Consider the following 20,177-nt stretch of genomic DNA (forward strand, 5'->3'; position numbering starts at 1 on the left):
TGTTTAGATCAATCCTCAAGCCAAAGTTATAGGATTCCAGGGACTTTCCCAGGAAGAAATGGGCAGCGTCACAGCTCAGACATGGCCGAGATAGCACAGCTGGTGAGCACCAAATGCATCAGATGGCTTCCCCTAAGTCCTTAATTGGCCAGGCTGTGTCAGGCCATGCCTGAGACCAAAGGCTGCAGCCTGGCGGCCCTACACCCTGACAGACTCCCAGCCTCCTTAGAGTATTTTGAGCTGATCTTTAAAGAAAGAATTTTCACACAAAATCTAGACTTCTAGTGAAAAAGCATGCTCTCTGGCAGCAGGCCAGTTCTCACAGAGGCCGTAATGCTGGAGCCACCACACTCGTCCTCACCACCTGCCTGGCATTGAAGGCACTGGAGTCCACGGCCTCCACCTCATGTGCTCATCTTAGTGACTGGGAAGTTAGTGACTAAATCATTGTTTCCTAAGAGTCCCCATGGGGCTCATGTCCAGGCCTGGGGATTAAAAGGAAATGTCTTGTTTGTCACCACTGGTTACTGCTCAGAAACTTGAGGCAAATGTCTTCTTTCTCCAAGTTAGTCCTCCTGCCCTCCCTCACTGACAAAGGCTGTAGAACCTACACATTGCTATCTACCCCAGACCCACGCCCAGTTCAGGATTTAGAACATTCTGGGGCTGGGACACCCATGTGCTCTCCTTGTTGGCCACATGCTCTAAACCATCTATATAATACACACATATCTATTTTTATGTGATTCTCCCTCTGTTCCCTCAAAACTTTTGGGACTCAGGAATTTTGACTTAATCACCATGACACAGGATTTGCCATTCCATGGAATATCTCTATAAGCAAGAAGAAAATGCTATTGATGCTACCTTTCCATTTTATTAGAACTATCCGAGGATCTCTTTCTTCCTCATCTCATCAATGAGCTCTTGGATCCTTTGGTTTCTGGTCTTCTCATATGGGCTTGGCCGTCGAGGGATTAGGTTGGGTGGCTGGACTTCATTGTTCAGGCCATTGATTTTGTAGGGTACGTCAACTGCATTGGTTTCCGGGTGATCCTTAGTGGCATTGGTGCTGGAGGCATTGAGAGGCGCTTCCAGGGGCGTGCCTGGCACAGGCTGCACCTCCATGACTAGAGTGGGGACTGGGAGGGTGGGCATGAGCTCCTCAATGTCATTATGCTTCCCGGGTGGTGGCCTTGCCCTGTCATCCACGTCAGTGAGGTTGTCATGCAGGTTACAGGACTTGCAGCACAACTTGTTGTAGCCTGGGATGGAGCAATAGCGAGACAGGACTTCCATCCTGCAGAACATTGACTTGTCGCCTTGGCAGCGGCCCTCTGAAAGAGAAAAGTGGGACAAATAACCGAAGGACAAGATAAGGGAAATGTTGTGTCCCTACAGGGAGCAGCTTGCTGCAGGAGACATTTGAAAGAGCCCAGAGACAGTGCACAGGCAAGCGAGCTCACACGGAAAGTCTATGTGGTTTCCACATCAGAGGAGTGCTGGACCTGCCCTGGAGTGCAGCCACACATGCTGTGAGCAATGGTCCCCTCCTCCACGCAGGCCCCAGCTGAGTCTAGATTTTTCACTATCCCTCAGAGTTTGAGACAGAAATGAGACCTGTCTGTTTTTGGGGGGCGGGGGGAGTGATTCCAGCTCATTTTAAAGAGTGGGACTTCGCCAGATCTTTACACGTGACATCCCTGTGGTAATGGTTGACTCTACAATAATCTATAATCAGTAACTATAACAAAATGAAACCCAAAAGAACCAGTTTCTAAAACCTGATAAAGCAAACCCAGAGCCTTGGCTGTGGCCTCACCACACTCCTCACATTTGTTCCAATCCTCAGCAAACTCCCCAGATGATCATTGTTTCTGAAAAGTGCCTAAAGGGAAATTTAAAATGTGGATTTTCTTCCATTTGCTTCAACTTACCTGAGAGCTTTGTGTCCTGCCCCATCCACCCCATTGCCCTGCTGCACTGCGCCTCTAGCCATTTCTCAAGCAAACAGCTCCATAACTTGATGCCTTCACATAGGCAAATCCTTCTGCCCAGCACGTCCTTCCCTGTCCTTCCTGCCAGGACACTGGTCATCCACGGTCCAGCTTGCAATGGGGAGCCTGACTCTTTCCTTGGAGGCCACATTGTCTCTCTTTCCCCACGTGGCTGCCTTTTCCCTAGCCTAGCTCCAACTCTGTCTGCAGCTATATTGAGCCAACCCATCCAACTCCTCTTGTTTTCACTCCCCCTTCACTCTCTGTGTTCTTTCTAAATTCCCATTCCTCTTCCCTTTCCCCCACCACCGCATTTCACATACAACACACATATTGAGATGATTTACAAAAATTCATTCAATATGAAGGAATGAGTACTATCACAGGGGGCATTTGATCTTATAAATTCTTGATGACTAACCTCAATGGGCCCCAATCTGCCTACTTGTTTCTCTGCCCAGACACTCTGCTTTCCACAGTGAGGCTCCCAACCTTTCCCACACAAACCTCTGCTGTGACCTCCCTTCCCTCACTCTCCTTAGTTGACCTCAGCTCCTACTGAGAGGGAGGAAAGAGGGGAGGAAGGGCAGCCATGGGATGGGAACCACATCTACAGATTCACTCTGTGCACCAACATATAGATTATCTACACCTCCATCTGCAGCTATGCCAGCCCATCAAAACTTCCTGCCACAGCAGACAGGCAGGCCCCTCCATTCAGGACCCCTGGTTCTGACATTCACCTGCTGTGTGGTCACTGCTCAAGCCTGTAATTTTTCCTATAGGCTGGTGACCACTTAGTTGGACGCCAACCCCAAACTCCCCAAGGTTTAGATTCATGGGCACAACTTCCTACTAGACACCCCCTAACCCCAACAGTCCCTAAGCTGCCTGAGAATTCACACATGCAGCCCAAGCCCACAGCCTCTGCTGGTACCATCTGCCTCAGAGAATGCCTTTCAGGCGCACACCCCATCCAGCCATCTCCAAGTCCATCAGCATCTCCTCCTACACCCTCTCAGATATGTGCACGCTCCCTTCCCTCCCACCTCCACACACTGTGGCCACACTGTGGTAAGAGCCACCTTTCTGCCTGCTTATCTACAATCAGAATGGGTTTCAACTGGAAATGTGACCCTGTCATTGTCCTGAGTGAAGCCCCTGCTTTGCCCCTTGTTTTCCGAGTGAAGAGCTGTCCCCATCACCTCTCTGGTTTCCCTCAGGCCTTGGACCTCCTGCTCTGTGGGGCTCCTTCTGGCCACAAAACCTTTGCACATGCTGAGCCTCTCACCTCCAGCTGCTCTCTTCTTCTCCTCTAGGCTCAGATGAAAAACATCTTCCTCAGACAAGTATAGCCTACCTCCCTTAGGAGGTTAAATCCCACTGGTGTGCGGTCCCCTGGTGCCACGAGTCTCCCCTTTCCAGCACTTCATCCCAGTTGGTAAGCTCACATTTAATTGTCAGGTAAAGTGACTAATGTGTGACTTGTTCATTATCCTGTAAGCACCAAATGGCAGAGGCCCAAGCTATAGTTGAATGCCCCCTCTATCCCCAGAGCCTATAAGAGTGAATGAAAGAACGAGTAAAGGTACAAATGTAAGCAATATAAATGTGAATAATGGAGGAAGTCCAGAACAGGAAATTTATGCATTTTACAATAGCAACATTACAGGCAAGAACACATAGAGGCGCCGACCAACCAGAGGTGGAACCAGTTTGGGTCCTGAGCATCTAAGTGGCCAAACAAGGGAGGAAGCATGACTGGCTTCAGGATCCACAGTGCGAAGAGATAAACACAGATTGGCTGGTTAAGAACAGCCCTGGTCTTCCTAACCTTGAGCTTGAGCAACAGGCTCACAATGTGGAGGGAGAAAGACAGACAGGTGGTTGAGGGCCATGGGTTGATTCCAGAAATCAAATTAGAAGACCCAGAGATGTTGCTTTCAGGGTTTTAAAACTGATACATGAAATCGTACACAGATGTCCAAAATATGTGACAGATGAAATCAGAGTAGTCTTGTTTGAAACCCACGGGGTGGGAGGGGTTCAGAGTCCCTTTCCCTTCTTTCCCCTCCCTGGCCACTGCCCCTTTTGGCAGGTGAGCTGTCAAAAACCAGTGAAAAACATTGGTCACAGACCTCAGGAAGACCCAGTTGTCAGCTGGGGACTGGGGAGGGGCAGAGGCACAGGATGAGCAGGGAGCCTGGCCTGGCAGCCCTGCTGGGAGAGGGGTCACTCCTGCCACACAACATGCGCTCTCCTGTCACCAGAGCCTTTTTCTTTACTCCTAGCAAGGTTGGTATTAAGCATCTTCCCTCACTTGTCTCTCACTAGGCTGGAATCCTGAGAAGCAGACAACACATCTGACTAAGCTAGGGGTGGGCTAACTACGTCCTCGGGCCAAGCCAGTCCCTCCAATTGGTTTGGTAAATAAGGTTTTACTGGAACAGGCATGCCGTTCATTTATTATCTACAGCTGCTTTCTCACTTCCAAGGCAGAGTTGAGTAGTTGTGAAGGAGACCACATGTCCCCCAGTGTTATCTGGCCGTTTAGAGTAAAAGTTTGCTGACTTCTGGTCAGGTGCTTGGCAGTGTCCTTAGTGCCCGGGTCAGAGCTTGACACAGAAAGCACTCGGTGACTGTTGCTGAGTGAATGGACACATTGGGATGAGCTGACGATTTCCCTGACTCAAATAGGCTGACGACAGCAGGGGCCAGGCTCCCCCCAGGGTGCCTCCCTGCTACCTGGCTTACATATTGGACGTCTGGGTCTGATTTCCTTTGAATACTGGGCTACATTGCTCTAAGTTTTTAAAAATTAAAATAAGTCAATGAATGTATAAATAATTGAGAAAGCTGCTGGCCAAGAACTTGGCTCTGCTAATATCAGCCTCGATTAATTTCAAAAGAATCATTACCCATCACCCTTAAAAGGATATGAATGGTTATGGGTTTTTAAGTAGCATCTCTGAACACAGACGAAGAAGAGAAAATTATACCACCCAAGGCTGAGCGACATGTACTGAGGCACTGACTGGCCCAGGATGATAACTTCAGTTTCCCAACACTCCATCCTCAGCCATTCTCAGCAGCAATGCACAGCAAGACCTACTGCCTTCCAGTGAACAAGCTGGTGAGAGGAACCCATTGTCACAAGTTGAAGTCTGTGTGCCATTCCCACAGTCTTGGCTGAGTTAATAACCTGTGTGATTATTTGCTTAGTAGTTTCCTCCTTTAAATTCACTCCTTTTTTGACTTAAATTTTATTTTAGAAGAAAATTTTACACTACTCTTCATGTGAAACTATTGTGGCAAATAAGGTACAAAGAGAAGTTTTAGGTCTTCTTAACTCAATGTATAAGTCCATTTTTCCCCCCTCAAATTCCAGGGAGAGACTCACCAACCCTGTTATGAGTGAAGGCAAAGGCTCAGGTGACAGGAGAGGGCATTGCTATGTGGCCTGAGTTGGAAAGAAATGAGCAAGCATGAGAGACGCTGAGACTTGTGCCAGTTCCACTTTCTCCTGAGGTGGTCATGAGGGACCATGAGGACGGGGACCCGCTGTTGCATGTACTCAGGCCACATTTACAGGCAACTTGAATCACCTTTGTCCCCCATATGCGGGAAAAGCCTGGGGTGGAGAAAGCTTCGTTTTCTTTTCTTTGCACCATTTCACCTCTCAAAAGATTGTGGGACAAATTAAAGAAGTGGCAGGCATCCCTCGTCTGCCCACACCTTCATCACCTTGGCTGTCCCCAAGCACACAGCACTCTGGGGGTTTCTCCCGATTTGTCTGGAAAGGAGACTGAGTGAACTCAGTTCTGTTAGATAGATTTGCCTTGGTCTCCTTGTCTCTCTTGAGCTGGAATTCCTTTCCATGGCCAGAGCACTGGGCAGGCAGGACTCAGCCACAACTACCATGACCTTCACCCTGCAAACTGACAACTGGGGCTTGGCACTATGCCCCGAAGCCCATATCCATGACTTATGGTAACCCCACGTCAAACTTTCTCATTGTTTTCCTCCTCCCTGCCTGGGACCCTTCATAGGAAATGGAGAAGAGAGATACCTACTCACTGGCAGGGCAGCACTCAGGCCCCAGATGCGAGGTTCCTGTGAGACCCTACCCTTCTGTCTGGTCCTTGTTAGCAAGCTGAATGCATGCACAGGCCCTGTGGCTTCTAAGGGCAGGCTCGGCTGAGCACACACAATCGTGAATGTTATAGGCCAGATGTCTATAACAGCCACCACTGTCTTGCCCTTCTCCTGACTCAGACTCTTCTGGGCCCGATGGGCACCTCTCCTTTCCTGAACAGAGAGCTGAGAGCTGCCCCAGGGCCAGGGTGGTGGTCTGATGGTGGACCAGCACTATCTTGGATCCTGACCTCACATTCCCACTGCATGGCTCAGATCCCCTCTGAGGTGGGGGACTGTAAGAGCGCCAACCAGAAGGAGAACACAGGTGTCCCTGGAGGTGCTTGTTTAGCACGAATGATTCAGAACTCAAAGTCACAGTGGTGTGTCTTCACAGGGGAGGGGCGTGTCTCCACAGTAGAGGGACCTTAAACATCTCATTTGGCAAGGGAAAGGTCAGTAAAGTTCATTGAATCAGGAACCAAGGAACTAATGGGACAGAAGGGCACCCGCAGCTCCGTGTGCCATCAGCCATGGAGAGGACGAGAAGGAGCCAGCCAACAGTGTGCCGAATCCAAGCATCCGGTTTCACTGAACTTTTATTGAGTTTATTTGTGGGCTGCATGACAGGAAGTCCTTCCAGCGTTAGTAAGAATAAAAGGTCATTTTCACAGTCACTTTGGCACACACTCACATGGTCTCATTAAAAAAACAAAACACTGGAAAGCAACGACAATGGAACCTATATAATATGCCATAAATACATACAAAACACTAGTAAAATATCCCTGATAAACCAAAGTGCATGTAGACAGAGAGAACAATGCCCAGGAGTGTACGGCACCTTCCCAGAGTCACTCGTGTCACTCGCGTGGCCTAGTCAAAGTTGGAAGTTAACAGTCGTGAGAATTAGTACACACCGAGTATTTACATAACAGTAATCAGTGCCAGGAGGCTGGTGTTGGTGGGGATGCTATTATATTCACAGGTGGACAGCGCTGGGGTGTGCGGTGGGAGTGACGGCGGGAGTGCTGCACGGGTCACTTGAAGGGCCAAGAATGTTGCCCTCTGGAGTAAGGCAGAGCTGTGGGAGCTCCTACAAGGGCTTCAGCAACAGTCGGCGCCACTGGCCAGTGGGTGTCCTTCCTACACAGGTGGCCTGAGAGTGCGTGGGTCCCTGCACAGGCCAAGGGGCACAGGGAGCCAGGCCACCTGATTGAGAAACCTTATTCTTGGCCAAAGGTGGATAACTTAGACCACCTCCCCCTGGTCCTGCCTCCTACCTGGATCATGTCCCCCTCTGAAGCTAGAGTTAGCAGCCAATTCTGTTACCTTTCAACTTTAAGGCATTTTCTACATAGTTTTGTCTAAGCAAAAAAGCAATAAAAATTGAGGTAATTCTGTAGTTGTTCACACTGGCAGGTGGCCGCATCCGCATCAGTCTCTCACTCTCTCACCCCTGTGGATGGGGCCATGTGTGCATGATAAGGAAAGGCCATTGGAGCTAATGGACAAAGAATGGGAGTGGCAGTGTGTCCCTATGTCCCACTGGAGGGACACATACCAGGCCTCCTCCGTGTGACCTGAACCTGCCTGAGGAGACAGGGCATGGGGGCAAGGGCTGTGTGAGTTGGACACAAAGGCCACAGGAAACAGGCCACAGTCACATGAGTAAGGAGAACACACTCAGCACAGGGTCAGCAGCAGCAGCAGCAGAAGAAGAGGCAGCCGGGAAGCCCCCAATATAACGCTGGACCCTTAGGGCCGGGCTACCCAGCATGGCAGCACAAACTGCAGGCCTTGAGAGCCCCAGTCTCTGGGTGGTGGGTGCATTTGAAAGGGGATGGGCAGGCTTCCCCTTGACTTCCAACCTACAGCTCCAGCTTGGAGGGATGTCGCCCTGTGAGGCGGTCACCAAGTGGTCACATTCTCACTTTGGCTGCTGGCCCTACCAGCACCATGACAGATCTTTGACCCTTTACAAGCCATCACCAACCAGGTCCCGGACCCCCCACAAGAGGCCAGTGCCGGGGCCTTGCCTCTGTAAGGCTGGCCCTCCCGGCCAGGTGGCCAGCAGCTCCGAAGGAGATGGTCGAGCACAGAGGCCCAGGAGAAAACAGATTCAACCGAGAGCACTCAGCAAGAGTCAGGGGAGTTTTCCATAGAAAGAGAGGAGGGGAGCCCACGGCAAGCTCCACAAGGCGCAGGGCATGCACTGGAGGGCAGAGGCAGAGTTATAAACGGGCCGGTTACTTGACGAAGTCTTCTGGACCTGCGAGTCAGGGTCCGGTCGGGACAGCCACTGAACCACATAGCTCTTCTTAGAGGGGTCGGAGATGTTTCCTAGAGGGAAGAGAAAGGGACTGTGGCTGCTGGGGCACCAGCCAGGGCTCCCCCGCCCCCTGCTCCATAGACCCTGGCGTCCTGGGGAAGGGCAATGAGGGCCTTCCAGGCTCTCCCTTATGACAGATGGGCCTGTGTCTTTCTCCCCCACGCCCTTGCATCCTGGTCTCAGCTATGGAGTAGCTACAGCACACAGGCGCTGCTGGCCTCCTGACCTGTGTACTGCTCCTCCACACCCAGTCCTGCTCCCCAGCTGAGCACAAACTGCCTGCTCCAGGAATGCAGGAACCCAGTGAATTGGGATCTACCACCCCTGCCCCCAGCTGGGGTGGGCACACCTGACCCCCCTGAGCTCCCTTCTCTGTAGACAGAACTTGTATGGGGTCTACATCTTGAGCTGTTTCAGGGACCAAAAGAGGTCACATGTCTAGCATTTGCCAAGGTGTCTGTAAGTAGCCGGTATTCTGGTTGTTGTTTGTGCAAGGTACGGGGCATTTGTCTTGTTGAGCCCTGCTGTGTGGTCACTGTGAGTCTGGTTCTAGTTCCCAGACCAACAGGGAGTGTCAGGGAGGCAGGGATGGGCTGAATCCATTCCATCCTTCATCAGGGCCTGGCCTGGCCTGAAGATGAGCTGTTCCTTATATTGCCCACTATGGAAAGGGCCCAGCCCTAGTCTGGGAGGCCTCCACTTCTATTTCAAGGCCTGGGATGCTGAGTACAGAACACTTGTGGGAAGAACATTTGCCTGGACCAACCCCCTGGCCTTGGGGCTTGCACACTGGGGCCCAGGGAACAGGGCAGCAGAGGGCTTACCTGGGCAGGGGCCCAGCCTACAGGTCCTTGCTGTCTCAGGTTGCTCCTCCCGGCAGATCCCAAAGCTGTCGTCCACTGTGCGGCAGAGTACCGGCCGCTCCTGGGTGCCATTGCCACAGGTCACAGAGCACTGTAGGTGGAGAGTCACCAGTCAGGGGCCACCTCCCATGCTGCGGGTCCGGAAGAGCCCCTCACGCATGTGACCCCATAACTCATTTGAGGTGGTGAGGGGCAGGGAGAGAGTGTGGACTAGAGGCTGGCCTGGCCTCACCCCAGCCTCAGGTGGCTGCCTCAGTCTTGTTGGACTCTTAAGAGGGGACACACATACTTATGTCTCAGAGTTATTGTGAGTTAGAGAGAACGACTATGCAGGGCCTGGCATTTCTGAATGCTCTGGCTATGGGATACCCAAGACCCAGAAATACCTGCTATGCACTGGGGACCAGTGGGAAAGCTCTGAGTCCCGGAGGCTTTGGCAGATGACCATCCCCCTGACTTTTCTCCCGCCATGCTCCCCCAGGCTCTATACTACCAGCACCCTCAGTAGCCCCTCCAGCCCCTGTCCCGCTCTGCCCTCTCCATGGGGTGGCAGGAGCAGTCACACCCAGACTCCTGGCTCGGCTCACAGCTGGCCCAGCCGTGAACAAGGATAATTCTCAAGTCCTTGCCCTGTGTGTGAAAAAGGGTTGACTCAGCAGACATGGTTGCTTAAACCCTACACAGTCCCAAGAAAGGCCATTTGCAGGACTGGCTCATGGGCAGCTCCAGGGAACCAAGTCCATGGAATGCTCTGTCTGGTGAGTGTTTTTGATGCCTGAGGCCTTGAGTTGCACTGCACCAACAATGTGATTTCTGCTGAGCACCCGCTTTCCTGCTGGGGTCTAGAGCTTCGGTAACTGATGATATGACACACACAGGCACTGTTGGCTACGTGACTACTCCCAGTAAAAACCCTGGGCACCCAGGCTTGGGTGGGCTGCCTGATTGGCAGCACTTCGTGTGTGTTGCTGCACGTCACTGCCGGGAGAATTAGGTGCATCCGTGGTGAATCCACTGGAAGGAACACCTGGAAGCAGGTGCCCGTTTCCTCTGGCTTTGGCCATGGCCTTCTTCCCTTCCCTAATTGTGCTCTGAGCATTCCTTGTAATAACCCATAACCACGAGTGCACCGACCTCTGAGCCCTGTGATCCTCCTAGTGAATTATGGACCCTGAGGCTGGTCTTGGCTGAGAGCTGGAGGTCAGTGCTTATGTCAGCTCAGCTCTCTCCTCAGTCCCCAAGACCATCCTTATTACTCCTTACAGCCCAAGTCTAAACCCTCCTTGGTTCATGTCCCCTCCTGCCAACTTAGCTGACCTTCTAGACCACACATCCACCTTCAGAGATAAGAACCTGGAGCCCAGGCTGCCCTCAGCCTCCCGGGAGCCCAGGCTGCCCTGAAGACACACATTCCACTGGGTTTCTGAACAGACCACTGATTACATGGTACCACTGGCGCCCTGAGACCTCTGGGATGGTGCCCAGGGCATGAACTGAGTCCAGCAAAGGTGGGATGCCCCGGCCACCTCAGTCCTGCCCAAGCTTGGTTTGGGAATTGAGAACACAGGACAGGGCCAGGGGGCCTACTTACCTGGGACCAGGGTCCAGGCCGCCACCGTCCAGGACAGAGCTCACGGTTGCAGGCCCGGCGGCCCTCGGGCCGTGCATCGTTGCAGTGCTTGGTGTGCACGGTGCGAGTGGTGTTGTTGTGCAGTGACTGAATGCAGCGCACGGAGCGAACCTGCGTGCCTGTCCGCCCACAGCTCTGACTGCACGGCTCCCATTCGCCCACGACCCATCTGCCAGGGCAGAGTGGCACATGGTCAGTCCCCTGTGGCCACAGTGGATAGAGGGAAGGCCTCCTGCTCTCTCAGGCACGGCCTTCCCTCGTCTCACAAAGGTGCCCCATAGGTTTGCTGCACCCTTGCCCGAGGTCCCACAAATAATGAGCCCTACACATGTCTACTGCTGGGAGCCCTGGTGCAGGTGGCCATGAATAGCCCAGGCCTGAAGGACCCTGTCAGTCTTTGTTCCTTCTGTGGCTCTGGCTCTGCCCTCTGACTTCAGCTTCTGCTGACATCACTGACCCTTCTGGCAGCAGTATCAAGGCCCTTAGCACCCAACCCCACATGCCCCCACCTACTACCAACTGTCTTCCCTGCTCAGGACCCAGATATGCAGCCCTGCCAGACCCTGGGGCTGGAGGTCAAGGATGCAGCCGCTGCTATGAGCTGTCTTGGAAACATCTCCCACAGGATCAGAAGCTAGCCCTATACCCTGAGCCTCAGTTTCCCTCACCTGAGCATTACTACTTGCCATCTTTAAGATGCACAGTAGTGTTTTAGCTTTGCAAGTCTGAAGCAGGTGCAGCCTCTTAGACTCCACAAAACATGGTGAATGACAATGAACCCATCACCCATCTCAGGAAATATGAGGCCCAGACTACCCCTCACCCCCATCCACACAGATCCCATACCTCCCTCTACTGCAGCCCCGGAAGGGGGGGGGGGTCTGCCCTCTACTCCCTCTAGTGGGACCCAGAGGCTGGAGTCAGGCAGTTGGGCAACCCCAGGCACTCACTCGGGCTGGGAGCACTCCTGTGGGTTGCAAGCCCTGCGGATGGCTTTGGGTTTCGGGAGGGCGTCGCAGAAGCTGCGGTGCACCATCTTGAGGTCCAGCCTCCGGCGGCAGCCATACTTGGTGAACTGGGACCCTGAAGATGAGAGCTCGAGGAGGCTCAATGGGGCAGAGTGGCCCCTCTACGGGGTGCAAAGGGGCAGATTCACCTGTAGCTTCAGCCGTTCTTCCCAACTTTCTGGTGGGGTAGTGTGCCCGAGCCAGGCCTTGGAGATGTCTAGCCTGTGTCCTCCCAGCACCCTAAGGAAGTGAGGGTGAGAGGCCAGGGAGAGCGACCACCTTCTCCCTGGCCCCTTGGCTATCCTGGGACAAGAGGGAAGGATTCATTTCCTCTCCCGTTGCTTAGCCATTTGCTCCACCTTAAACTAATATGCACCGAGGATCTGGCATGACCCAGGAGTTGGCTAAACGTGGGAACATGTCCCATGAGTCTCCTCCCACCACAGTCTAGTGCAGCAGTTCCCAAATGGGGATGACTTTGCACATGAGAACATCTGGAAATGTCTGAAACACTTAGTTGTTACAACTGGGGGAGTGTTGCTCAACATCCTACAATGCATAGGACAGCCCTCACAACAAAGAATTATAGAGACCAGGTCACAGTGCTATGGTCACAGAACCCCAGCTTAGTGGGCGAGACATGGGGGAATATGGTGGGGCAGCCTGATCCAGTCTGGGCATCTGGATGCATCACAGGAAGTAGAGGAGGAAGGCCGGGGAGGGGCTCCCAGGGAAGGAGAGAGACTGTGCAAAGGGCCTGAGGCAGGAGCATGGCATGTCCAGGAGAAGCATCTAAAGCTAGGGTGAGCAGTGGAGAGGTTTGCAAGCTGCCTGGCCCTCGGGGGCCATGAGGAGAGTTGTTTTTTATCCTTAGAGCAGAGGGAACTGCTGAAGGCTATGACACCAGGAGGGACATGATCTGATCTTCCTCTTTAATAGGTCACTCTGGGGGCAAGTGAACACACAGGGCCAGGGAGGGAGCGAGGGGGTGCCAGGGCTTGGAAGATGGGAATAGCAGATGGGGCCAAGAGATATGTAGAAGCAAGAATCAACAGGACACGCAGAGGAAATCCACAGGGGTTGGGGAGGCTCAACAGGAGGCTGGGGACACCATTACCCAGGTGGAAGCACTGGAGAGAGAAGCCTTTGATCTGTCAGTGCCAGGGAGTGGGTGACGAGCCCCTCAGTGAACCCCTTTTGGCATCTGAGGGAGGTCTGTCCTGGTCCCTGCTCCTGCAGGCTGAGCTGTCATCTCCTGTCTCTGATCTTGTTCACCCCCCAGAAACAGTGACCACTCTGGGCAAATCAGAACTTCCTGTATACCTGCATGTCCCACCCAACTGTGGGCTCCTTGAGGTATGGGGCAGGAGGGACCCCTCTGCACCCAGCACTGCCCAGGAAGGTCTGGGAGGAAATGAACATAGGGAGGGACATAGGGAGGGACCCCTGCAGAGGGGCCTTCCCACCCATCTCCAGCACAGCCTACATCTTCCCTGTGCCCTGCCTCGTGATGCCATAGTAACACATCCAACCCACTCTCACAGCAACTCCCGCCAGGCCACTCCTGCCTCCCGCACTGATTTAGGTTCATGTTGGCATCAACCAGATCCCACACATGCCCTCTGGCTGCTTTAGGCCTGCTGCCCTGAACACCTCCCTTCTGCTCACCCTTTGCTCCCTCCCAGGCAGGGCTAGGCCCTTGTCACCCAGACACAGATCACTGCCTCAACCTCCCTGGGGCCTGTCTTCTCATGCCTGGCACATGCCTCTGGCCAGGCAGTCAGCAGGGCACTGGCGGCTCCAGAAGCCCCTCCCCTAGAAGACCCTTCCCATTCAGGCCCTGGCTTCCTCGGGTCCCCACCCTGAGAAGCCTCTCACCTCCACCACAGGGCTTGGAGCACAGGGACCACTTCTTCAGGGCCCACTCGTAGCCCACGGAGTCATCTTCCAGGACCTGGTTGTCATCCACGTTGAGCGAGTCCTCATGGATCATGTACTTGTACGTCAGCGAGACCCGGGTGTCTCCCTGTGGGATGACCTGCGCCCCCACACAGCCATGAATATATCTGCCCAACTCTCCACCTCCTCAAAGCCAGTTCAGAAATGTCAGTCAAGGTAACTTACAGCCCAGACTTGGTATTCGCTGTAGGTCGTTATGTTCTACAAGGTCCCCAACACTGAACCATTGCTCGCAGGGAGTTAGGTCCTGTGAGATTCCGGCCATGGCATTCTCATTTACTGTCAACATGTCACCTTATCTTTTACGCGTTTTCTGTTTAAGGACCCTTACTTAATACATGGTGCTAATTCCCTGCCGTGTGACTCTGGGCCAGCGCCCTGTAACGCAGGCCTGCAAGGAGCTCCCCAATGCTGCACGGGCTCCATGGGGCACCCCACAGCTGCTCACCTTGGGGAACTGCACAGAGCCCTTCAGCACTATGCCTGGGGCCATTTTAAACAGTGAAATCATCCCATTAAAGCACAAAAATGTGAAAAATGTGGCAGTAAATACACTGTGAAAAGGACACTGGTTTATAGTAGGAGCTAAGACAAGAAGCAGAGGGTCACCTGGCTCCCCCTCAGCTGGAACATGCATGCCACTGCTCTGCATTTGTCTGCAAATGGCTATGGAAATCACGCTGAGTTTTTATTTGGGGATTACAGATACATTTTAGCAAGTAGGTGAATTTACCAACGCAGAACCTGCAGGTCCCGAGGCCTACCTGCACCTGCACTGGCAGGTGGGTCCCAACAGCATCTGGGGGTGAAAGTGCCTGCCGGGGAAGCAATCGGAGCGTATGCCCAGGGATGAGGTGCTGGGGTCCGGGTGCCTACCCCCACCACAGTGAACTCACCTTAGCTTTATCTGTAGTGGTTTGATTTTTTTAAAAGATAAAATATATTACTTATGTAATTAAAATTGATTTTAAAAATGTGATTAGAAAATCAAGTCCCCCTCTGTACTTCCATAACCAGGAGCAGTCCATGCTCATGAACTCAGGAGACCTGGGGTACAGGCCTGCTCAGGGACAAAGTCCAGTGGTCTGGTGGTCTAACATCCTGAACCCTGTCCATTATTCCCAGGGTGTGGTACAACTGGGATTGGATGGCAGACATGAAGGAGCATGATGAAAGGTGGCTATAGATGTCACTCAGCAGGGAAACCAAAACCCTTATAAGTGTGATGGAGGGCCCAGAGCCCCAACTGGCAGCTCCATACCTGTCCCCCACTCTGACACAAGGATGGACTGGCCAGAGAGGCCGTTCCCAGCATGGCCTGAAGGATGCAGGAGGCTCCATCCCTTCCCCAGTGGCCACTTGCCCCCTGGCCTGGGGACTTACCAGCACAGCAATGGTGCCATGAAGGGGGCCCATGGTCTGCAGTGTCTCCCGGCCATCTTCATCCCGGTACTCCCACTCCACACCCATGGCGATGAACGATTTGGAATTGGGATCTATGTCGTTCTCTTCATTTAAAATGAACTTGCCTGTCTCTAAGTTCTTGACGGCTGAAAACAGCAAAATGGAGCCCCCACCATGATTACCAGGGGCAAGATCCAGGCACGCTGGAGGGAGGCCGGGGTTGGGGGGGCACACTGGTTTGGGCAGGTGCAGGGAGTGTCCTTGCCAGACAGCCCAAATCACCTGAGAGCCTGGCTCGTCCTTTGCCACTTGGCCAGAACTTGTGCCTTTCTGCCAGGCCCAGGGTCTTTTCTCGGACCTGCCCCCGCAGACCCTGGGGAGCAGGGGCTCTGCCCAGAAGTGGAAACAGCTACCAAGGCTCCCTCTCTGCAGCCTATTTGGAACACTCCATAGGCACTCAGGGCCCCTGCCTGCCGCCTCAACCCCCCGGGGTGCAGGGTATCTGCTGGACACTAGGGCACAATGTTGGGGCGGGGCTTTCTGCCATGGGGTGAGCATATGTCCAGCTGAAAATCAGGGTCTCCCCACCCCATCTGTAACAGTGGCCCTGCCTGGGGCCCCACCAGTTCCCCATACCTCCTGAAGAGGCTTGCCCTGACTAGGGGACCACTCAGGCCATTGCAAAGAATGTCTAGGAGCTGAGGACTCCGTTGGTGAGGAAGCCTCACACGTCCCATGGTGTGGAAGGGGCACTGGGGAGCTGACAGGGCACAGAGTGAGGAAGTAACTCCGCACACAAGTCTCCTGTAACTCTCTGTCTACAGCACAAAGTGAGCCTCAGTAGGTGTCATGGGTCCTCAACTTGTCACCAACTCTCTCTTCTCTCCTGCAGAGACAGGGGACCTGGGACCTGGAGTCTTTAGCCATCTTTTTTTTCGGGGGGGCACTGACTTTTATACCTGCCTTCTGTTTAAGGCAAGTGGAACTAGTTTTGCATTTTGGGTAGCAATATAAAGTTTCTTCTTAAAGTAACAACAGAAGAAAAATGACAATTAAAAGAAAATGGGCTCTGTTATGTCTCAGCAGGGATGCCAGATGGTGAGGTCCTGAACCAATCTGAGCCCCTCAGGACACAGAAGAAGGTAGACCCAAAATTGGGGGAAGGGACTTGTTCAGGATCTCCCAGCAGCCCCCTGCATCACTTTTGGGCCCCAGGACTACCCAGGAGGTTGGGCCCAGAAGCCTTTTTGGGGAGTGGGTGAGGATAGGTGGCGCCCCTGCAAAAGGCCCCAGGCAGCTTCAGTGAGCAGAGTCCCTTTGGCAGGGGGTTGCCATGTGGGAAGGGGCATCCAGAGCTGTTGGAACATCCGACATTTCAAGAGTGGTCAGAGATCTCTATGCTAGATAGAATCTCAGGAATGTAGAAGTACACGAATGGAAAATATGCAAATACACTATGTGAGGCCACCCTCCACACAGGCGCTCTGGTCAGTGTGTGGGGAGGCTACTCAGGACTCTCCTGCTTGCAGACCTGCCTGCCTCCCAGTGGGCGGGGGGCAGTTCCCGTTAGCCTTGAGATCAGAGGGATCCTGGCAGCAGCTGTGGCGGGATATGTGCCCCACCCCCCCAACCACAAGAATGACTCCAAACGCACGGCTTCTCCACCAAAAGGTGAATCCAGAAAAGGTCCACGACATGGGCTGAGCCAGGGACAGGGAGTCCCTCCAATTGGGCTGCCCATACCCGGTAGAGCCAGCTGTAGGTCTGCCACCTTCCTGGGCTGTGGGACTCACCCAGGTGATGGCTGGTAGTGTCCGCCTCCTGGATGAGCAGGTGTCTGGCTCCTGCGGGGATCTCAAACATCTTAACGTAACCTTTGTTGGGATGTGGGGAGACAAAGACAAATAAGAGGAGAGGAATCACTGGGGTGCAGACAAGGCATGGAGGGCCTTGCCCTCAAAGACAGCTCCAGAGGCTCTAGTGTTTCATGGGTCTTGACTGCCCACCCAGAAAGGCAGCGAAGGGACAGGGAGCAAGGGATCCACAGCTGCCCCACAGCCCTACAAGGCAGGGGTGGAGTGGCCTCAGCAAGCCCTGCCCTCAAATAGACATTTGAGACCCACCTTATGTACCCATATTCTGGCATCTTCTGCCCTGAACCCTCACCTGGGCCCCCACTCTCCCTGTCCCCCACCCACCCTGGAGCCTGGCTCAAGCTGTCCTGATTTAGGTTCTCCCACCACCTCACCCTTCCGGAAGAGTCATGAACCCAGACAGAGCCCCAAGGACAAGCATCCCATGCCCACCGAGCAGGTGCTGTAGACAGTCAGGCCCCAGGGCCAGAGGGAGGGGCTCACTCACCCAGCTTCTTAGGTGAGCGTGTGAACACGCCTTTGACCACTTTGCAGTGGCTATTGTCCCCTCCACACACACCACACTTGTCTTCTTGCTTGTTGGAGCCGATCACTCCATCACAGCCCACCTTCTGCGAGGAGGAAGGGGGGTTGCAGTGTACACCAAGACCCTCCCCACTTGGGCCCTGGTCTGACTGTGCCCCCAGGGTATTAGCACCTGTTCCCTGGGCATCCCTTTTTAGCAGTTCCAATGCAGGGGAAGGAGACAGGGCTTTGGAGAAAGACAGACCCCATATGCACACCTGAGGAACAGTCACGTCCCCTCACTCATTCACTCATCTAGACAGTATGACTTCAGAGGGCTCGGCACAGCCTAAGCAGGGCCACATCCTGAGACTGTCCTGCTTTGGCAAGCTGGCCTCAAAATGAACATTCCTGTTCTGAGGGCTGGTCTCTGTCCCTTGCCCAAGGCCACACAGCAAAGCCCCTCCAGCAGCCACTCCAGGGCGCCCACCACAGCTTAGGCCTGGATGCCCCAGCCTTCACATTGCCCAAAGGAACACAATGCACTCTTTAGTCTATCTTCAGGTGTCCTGACAGGAGGTGACAAATGTTGGTAGGAACACTTTTGCCTTCATTCTCTTGTGGCAGGAGAGTAAGAAGCTAGGGAAATTCCTTGGCAAGTGGAATAAGGGAAATTGAGACAAAATAATTAAATAAGGCCAAACGATTTGAGCAATTTATAGCCAGCTAATGAATCACAAGGTTTTATCTTCCCTAATCAAAGACACTTAGGAACAATGGTTTACACATTCTAGACTATCCTGGGACAGAACAGCTTTAGTCCTGATCCCTCTTCAATGATGTTCTTTAAAACTAACCTGACCCCTCTATGCACACATTGTGATGAATCAACACCTTGAAGGACACATTTGAAAAGCTAATGAATATTCTGTTAAGACCCTCCCCTAGGATTACAGCCAACTAAAGGAAGATAAGAAGTCTCAAGACAAAGGACACCCACACCTTGTACCTCTGTCCCTTTTCTCCTAAACTCTAAGGGACCTCATGAGACTTGCAACCAGGGTAGCTGTGGGCAGCAGCAGCTCATCCCAGGCTTACCCCCTGAATCTGTCTCCAAAGCCCCCCTTTTCTCTGACTTTCTCCTGTTGCTTCTCCTACCTTAAGCCTTTGTTTCATTATCCCCAGTTTTAATAAACATAGTTTGGAAATCATCTGGATTCATGTTATGAAATCTTTCCCACATGAAGTCAAGAACCCATACACTTCCAGCAGGCCTGAGGTAGACCTGCTACAGGCCCAGACCTCATCGGGTAACTCTCTCTACAAATACTCCCAACACTGCTCACTCCAGTGGCAAAAATTATTTCACACTGAGTGGGGACCTTCCTTTTCTCAGGGTCACCTGGTAGAGGCAGTAATAAATTTAGGTTCTTTTACTCTCTAAAGCTCTGGCAGCACACCATTCCCAGGACCACAGAAGCTAGAAAGGGAGCAGCCCTTGCATGTTCATGGCCTGACACCATTTTCATACCAATACCCACATCCACAACTTTTCTAGCTTAGTAGGGACAACGACCTAGAGTGTGCCATAGCATTGCATGCTTTCCTCTTTGCCCTGGTTGCCAGGAAGCTCGGAGCCAATTCTCCCCTACCACCACCTCTAAAGAGACCCTCTTCCTTCCGCTTTGGTCTTCCATTTCTGACTTTTATCTCACAAGGACCAAATATGTATTTATTATAAATCATAATAAGGACAGGGGCTCTAACCCATAAAAGGGCTACAGAGCAGTGTTTCATGAATCATTTTTTTTTAAATATATTTTATTGATTTTTTACAGAGAGGAAGGAAGAGGGATAGAGAGTTAGAAACATCGATGAGAGAGAAACATCGATCAGCTGCCTCCTGCACACCCCCCACTGGGGATGTGCCCGCAACCAAGTTACGTGCCCTTGACCGGAATCGAACCTGGGACCTTTCAGTCCCCAGGCCGACGCCCTATCCACTGAGCCAAACCGGTTTTGGCCATGAATCATTTTTGTATGTGTGAATAGAAGTTAACAAGTTTTGGTTTTATTGATTTATATGAGCATAAGCCTTTTGAATTAATTTTGGAAGTGAGCAGGGTGAAAGCAAATCAATAAAATAAACATGGTTATTTTAATTTTAATGATTTATGAGGGAAAAAAATTAACAAAGGAAGGTAACAGGATACACTGGGGGGGAAATTGATCGTTTAAGGCATAGAAGTCTGAGCTGAAAGCATTAGATCTGCCACTTCCTGGCCATGCAGTCTTAGAGGAACTCTGAGTTTGTTTCCACATTTGTAGCATGGAGTCAGAGCAGCCCACCCTGTCAGGGAGAGAGGAGGTAGTCCTTGTAAACAGTCATATACTGCCTGGCACAGAGTATGACCTCAGTAAGGGATGGAGGTGATGCTGAGGGGCACAATGGAAAGGAGAAGGATGGGAGGAA

The 20,177-nt window shown here is 52.6% G+C and overlaps 1 protein-coding gene across 1 annotated transcript in view; it reads right to left on the reverse strand.

Annotated features, from left to right (window-relative positions):
- Nucleotides 1-853: 853 nt before the first annotated feature.
- Nucleotides 854-20,177, reverse strand: part of ADAMTS2 (ADAM metallopeptidase with thrombospondin type 1 motif 2) — a 248,372-nt gene continuing 229,048 nt past the window's right edge. Inside the window, exons 14-22 of the mRNA XM_080674404.1 lie at nucleotides 17,688-17,811; nucleotides 17,120-17,200; nucleotides 15,306-15,472; nucleotides 13,842-14,001; nucleotides 11,907-12,039; nucleotides 10,918-11,125; nucleotides 9,288-9,417; nucleotides 8,385-8,474; nucleotides 854-1,337 (exon numbers count right to left, since the gene is read on the reverse strand). Of these exons, the coding sequence (XP_080530530.1) occupies nucleotides 886-1,337; nucleotides 8,385-8,474; nucleotides 9,288-9,417; nucleotides 10,918-11,125; nucleotides 11,907-12,039; nucleotides 13,842-14,001; nucleotides 15,306-15,472; nucleotides 17,120-17,200; nucleotides 17,688-17,811 (1,545 nt within the window). The 3' untranslated portion in view covers nucleotides 854-885. The remainder of the gene's footprint in view (nucleotides 1,338-8,384; nucleotides 8,475-9,287; nucleotides 9,418-10,917; nucleotides 11,126-11,906; nucleotides 12,040-13,841; nucleotides 14,002-15,305; nucleotides 15,473-17,119; nucleotides 17,201-17,687; nucleotides 17,812-20,177) is intronic.

This window comes from Plecotus auritus (assembly GCF_963455305.1).
Source record: "Plecotus auritus genome assembly, chromosome: 6".
In the NCBI taxonomy this organism is placed as follows: Eukaryota; Metazoa; Chordata; class Mammalia; order Chiroptera; family Vespertilionidae; genus Plecotus; species Plecotus auritus.